The following is a 5892-nucleotide window of genomic DNA, read 5'->3' on the forward strand; positions in this document are numbered from 1 at the left end:
CTGTTGTACTTCGTTTCAGTTACGTATTGTAGCAGTGAAACGTTAACAGGAACCAGCCGAAATTTGCCATATGTGTTTGTGACCAGACGATGCGTTTCCTACGCCCGATATGATAAAACCCCGTTTAGCAAGCCAAATTAACATCGCATGAAAGAATTCTAAATTACAGATTATCTCGCGCCAGACGCGTAGTAGAAAACGCTTTTGGAATAATGGCATCACGATTTCGGATATTTTATACTCATATAAATTTAGAACCCGAAAATATCGATAAAGTAGTTAAAAGCTTCTTGTGTATTACGTAACTTTTTAATTGAACGCTCAAAGATCTTATGCACCTCAGAATGTTTCTATCGAGAAAATTCGGAGAGTGGAATATAATTTCTGAAGGATATAATACACAGAATAGTACAATGGAAAACTTGGAAGAAGAAACCAGAAATACTTTTGAACACCGCGAAGATTGTCCGAGAAAATTTTATGAATTATTTTAATGAAGAGGAACAGTACCATGGCAAGATAATTATATTACTAAATTATCTTATTATTATTATTATTATTATTATTATATTTATTTTTGCTAATTATTACTATTATTATTATTATTAATGAGTGGAGTAAATAGTAATGTGTTCTATTCAACTTAATTAAAAATAAAAACAAAACTAATATTTCTATTTACAGTACCATATTATATATATTAAAATTAAATTAAAAATATTATATATTTTATAATTAAATATTTAGTTTTTATTTTGGTTTTATAGTTTGTAGATTTGTAATAAAAACTTATGTAAAAATTTACCAACCTCACAACTATCTTCGTCACTATCAAGTTGGATGAAGATTCCCTGAGTGCATTGAATGTAGGAAATCAAATAAATCGTAGTACCACAATTTTACATGATACACTTCATCGCGATCCCCAGACACGTTGATATCTCTTTTTCCTTTCTGACGAGCTTCTTAATTATAATTTTCGACAACTACTGATTTGTTTCGCATCGGCTCAATTTCTCTGAGTTTTCTATAAGCAATTTATAGCAGCTTCTTTTTGTCTCGATCATGGTACTCTTTTTTTGACTTGCCAAGGCATGGATTCATTATATATTTCAATAAAATCTTCAAGGACTTTTTTAGTAGAATCTGTGGTGCCATTTTGCGTAATGTTATACACGTGCCAATACGATATCACATTATCACTACACGATGCGGCGACAACCGACGGCGACAACGTTATGAATGACAACTGACGTGACCTGCGCAGGCGACCGGAGTACATGCACACACGCACAGGTACACCGTACGGTGTCACTCGAAAAATTGATTTTCGATCTTGCACCGGTCGCCTGTACAGGTTGTTAAACTGCACAGGTCTATTCCACACGCTCCGTTATACCTCCACAGGCATGCCTGCGCAGTATACCTCTCGGTAGACCGTTAAGTGTATGGCAACCTTTAGGACCCGACCACCATAAATCTAAGTTAATTAATTTAGACGGACAGCAACCTCTCGATATTACGTCAGCCGGGTTATCGTATGTACTGACGTGCCTCCATTCGCTCATTGTTGTTTTATTTTGGATTTCAGATACTCGATGTGCAACAAACGTTCTCCATTTCGTCGAAGATGAGGCAATCCATGCTAATACTATTTTTGAATCGGTCCAAAAATACTGCTGATTAATGTTTAATTGTAACTTCGGTATTAATTTATTCGCTAAGCGAGTTAACAATAGCGCTGCACAAAGTTCTAGTCTCGGTAATGATAATGTTTTCAAAGGCGATACCTTGGATTTTGCGCATATTAGATTAGTATGATGAATACCCGCCTCATCGGTACATCTTAAATATAAACAGCCTCCATACGCTGATGTGCTAGCGTCCGAAAATCCATGGACCTCAATAACACATGGTTTTAAATTGTTCGTAATCTTTCGTGATATCGATAAACTGTTTACCGCGGATAATTGCGTTCGATACTCAAACCATTGTTCTCGTATATTCGCGGAAACGGGTTCGTCCCAATCAATCTTCTCATGCCATAACGATTGTAATATTATTTTTGCTCGCACTATCAACGGACCGACTAAACCCAACGGGTCGAAAATCGCGGCTATATCGGACAACATTTCACGTTTAGTAACGGGCATCCCCTCTATCTTTTTGCTTTCGCGCACATTATATTTTAATTTATCCGTCGTAGCATCCCAAAATAAACCTAATATTTTTTTTAACGAATGATTGAGTTCATATTTATTTGATATTTCTATATCTTCGTTAGTTAAACTTAATGAATTGATTAAATTTGTGTCGTTGGATGACCATTTTCGTAACGTTAGACCGGCACTACTCATAACTGTGATCAAGCCGTCGCGTATTTTAATCACTTCCTGTTCCGTGTCGGCTCCGGTCAATAGGTCGTCCATGTAAAAATCGCGGTTGATAATGGGTGCAATGTATGGAAATTGTTCGCGTACCGTTTCGGCCAACTCATGTAAACAACCTGTGGCTAAATATGATGCGGGTACCGTTCCGTATGTGACTGTGTTTAGGCGATATATTTGTATGGGTTGATTAGGATCGGTGCGCCATAATATCCTTTGATAATCGCGATGTTTATTAGTCATTAATATTTGCCGATACATCTTAACTATATCGGCCGTTAGAACATAGTTATGAGTACGGAATCTCGAAATAATATATAATAACTCGTCTTGGATAACGGGGCCCTTTAATAACACATCATTAAGACTGATACCATTGTCTGTTTTGCAAGAGGCGTCGAACACCACTCGCAATTTTGTAGACGTGCTACTGTCCTTCCTTACGGCGTGGTGAGGCAAATAACACGTTTGATCTGCGTTTTCGGATTCATTATTATCTAACCTTTCCATATGATTTAATGACTCATACTCTTTCATAAAAGAAAAATATTCTTCCTTCAATTTCTTGTCTTTCTGGAATTTACGTTCTATCGCTAAAAAACGCCGTTTAGCAATTTCGTACGATTTTCCCAGTTTTGTTGCATCGTCCCGAAACGGTAGGTGTACGACAAAACGTCCTTCGTCATTTCTACTAACGGTATTTTTAAACTGTTCTTGACAAGTACGTTCCTCGATTGTATAAGGTGTTGGGTCGCTTACGTCTTCTATCGACCAAAATCGTTGTAATACGTTCTCTAATGTAGGCTCACTATCGGCTGTGCTAAAAAGTGCGTTCGATGTGTACATTTTTGATAAACTATTTTCCGATATTGATCCAGCAGCTACCCATCCAAATACTGTTTCTTGGAACAGCGGCCCGTTTGTCGAAGGGCGTATTTGTCCGTCGCATAGAAATTCATAAAAATGTGTTGCGCCTAATAATATGTCAACTTTTTGGGGCGTATTAAACTGTGGATCGGCCAATTCAATATTATCGGGAGTATTACATATTGTTTTTATGTTTTGTGGAGGTAATTGACCCGTAATCTTTGGTACCACTATCATCGGTAAATACACAGAGTAGTCGCTTACGCGGGATTTTATTTTTAGCCATACCGACGACGACGCATGTTGTACTATTTCCCCGATACCGCTAATTACGTGTTTAATTTTAATCTTTTTTAAACGTAATGTCTGTACCATCTCTTCTGTAATGAAGTTTTTCTGTGACCCGGAGTCTAATAAAGCTCGGCATGTTGTCGTTTTTGTGTAGGGACTCACAGCTAGAGCTACTACTGTAGCTAGCAATACTTGTTCACCAGACTCAAAGGCGTGGGCGGTCACCGTGTTTGATACGGCTGTTTCTTCCGCTGCAGTTTTGTTACTTGCCGTCGGTGTTTCAGTCGTTGAACCTTGTTGATGTTTGTAGTTGTTTATGTGTAACATTGTATTATGTGGTTTAGCACATTTTAGACAATATCGCGCAAAACACTTTTTTGTTGTGCCGCCGTAGACATATATTGCACAAATTGAGGTCATTCACCTTTTTTATTCGATCGATCGGTGACAGCTCGATAAGCTTCGGACATTTATAGATAGTGTGCGATAGTTGACACATATAACATTTTAACCCATTAATCCCCGAGGTAAGGAAAAAAAACTAATTTTATGTTTTTACTGCACTTTATTTCTTAGTATATACTCAAATAACAATTTATATAGTGAAAAAAAATTATAGCTTTTTAGTTTTTTTACAACAAAATGTTGCGTATACGCAACGTTAGGATTACCAATGTTATTATAATTATTATTTAGTGTGAAATTTTTCAAAGCAGTTTGCGTGAAGATGCACTTGACACTTGACACACTTGTATATAGTGGTGCTTTTACACTGTCTACATCGTCTTCTTGCTTTATTTTTATCTTCTACTATCACGTGACCGAAATTATCAACTCGAATTTCTACGGGTAATGCGCTTTTAGATGGTCGCCCATAATTTGGATTGAAAGACAAGTTTATTTGGTTACTTGGTCCCGAAGTATCTTGGTCTTGAATATTATTTTCAGGGGCTGGTTCATTCATTTTCATAAGAGCGACTGCTATGTAAGACTTAAAATCTAACTGTGACATTTTTGATTTGTTTGCTAAATTGTGTACTTTCCAGGCATTTACAATTACACTGTCGATCAAATTTACAAAGAGGGGCCACCACCACTTTTTTTCCTTTTACGTTGATTCTGTAATTACATATTCCGTTGTCATGCAAATCAACACCTCCCATATGTTGATTATACTCAGCTATAACTTTTGGTTGAGAAATTGAAACAGCCTTTTTTTCTTTTCTGTTGTACCGTTTTGCGCCCACAAGAGGTTCAATAGTACTGTTATTAGTGACAACAGTCACCACAGAATTGTCGTTCCATCTGACCAACAATATTTTTTGATTATTTTCAAAAGAAAAATCATAAGTACCACGATCTTTTTTCTTCAAATTTTTTACAGTTTCTATCGTGTTATTACATGTACGATTTTCACGTATTGTTCCAGTAGCGTAAAACCCTCTTTCTTTCAGTAAACAGAATAATTTGTATGATGAAAAGAAATTGTCAAAAAATACGCGATGAAGAGATGGGTGCTGAACAACTGACAATAGCTCTAGTACAACATTTGCTCCTAAACCTAATTCATTATTATAAGTGCTTGTTTTCCCACCATAAGGTATACATTTGTATAAGTAACCATTGGAACTACAGAGACACCATAATTTGAAGCCAAATCTGATTGGTTTTCCCTTGATAAACATCTTACAACTATGTCGTCCAAAATATGGCACCATCTCCTCATCGATTGATAGGTTATGAGAAAATACTCCAAACTGCATATTTTTTTCATTTATTAAATCAAAAAGAGGTCTTAGTTTTGAAAATCTGTCATTTTTATCGAGTTGGTCGTTATCTGATAAATGTAAGTTTTGCTTTATGGAATCGAATCTGTTCCTACTCATACTGTTTCTAACTAATGGTATTCCTTTATCCTCGTCTTTAGACCAATATAGTTTTGTAGCTGGTAACGTATGATACCCCGAAAAAATAAGTATACCAAAAAAACGCTTTAGGCTAGTTTTGTCAATTATAAATGAATGCCGATTTTTATCACAAGCATATTTTTTTGTATAAGAAATTATTTTTTCCCAAACATCGTCACTGAAATACAATGAAAAAACTTCAAAAGGAGTTTTACCACCAATTCTATTTTCAATGTCTTCCAAATTTATTTTTTCTTTATTCTGTGGCGCTGTTGTATACACTGGAACCTCTTTCTTCCACTTTGGAAGAGCTGTCTTTGACTTATTTATGTTTTTTTTACTAACCTTTGATTTTATTGAACTTGATGGTAATAATTCACTGTCCAAATCTTCAGAAGAATTAGGTAAACTTGCATGTATTTCATAAGTTCCCGCGACAT

General features: G+C 35.8%; 1 protein-coding gene across 1 annotated transcript; it reads right to left on the reverse strand.

Annotated features, from left to right (window-relative positions):
• Positions 1-1376: 1376 nt before the first annotated feature.
• Positions 1377-3872, reverse strand: LOC112591858. The gene is made up of 2 exons (XM_025335791.1): positions 2291-3872; positions 1377-2221 (listed from the first exon to the last, which is right to left on the reverse strand). Exons 1-2 carry the CDS (start codon positions 3870-3872, stop codon positions 1377-1379), a joined length of 2427 nt encoding a protein of 808 aa, XP_025191576.1.
• Positions 3873-5892: the final 2020 nt, after the last annotated feature.

Source organism: Melanaphis sacchari, unplaced genomic scaffold (assembly GCF_002803265.2).
Source record: "Melanaphis sacchari strain LSU unplaced genomic scaffold, SCAv2.0 Contig1457_pilon_pilon, whole genome shotgun sequence".
Classification (NCBI taxonomy): Eukaryota; Metazoa; Arthropoda; class Insecta; order Hemiptera; family Aphididae; genus Melanaphis; species Melanaphis sacchari.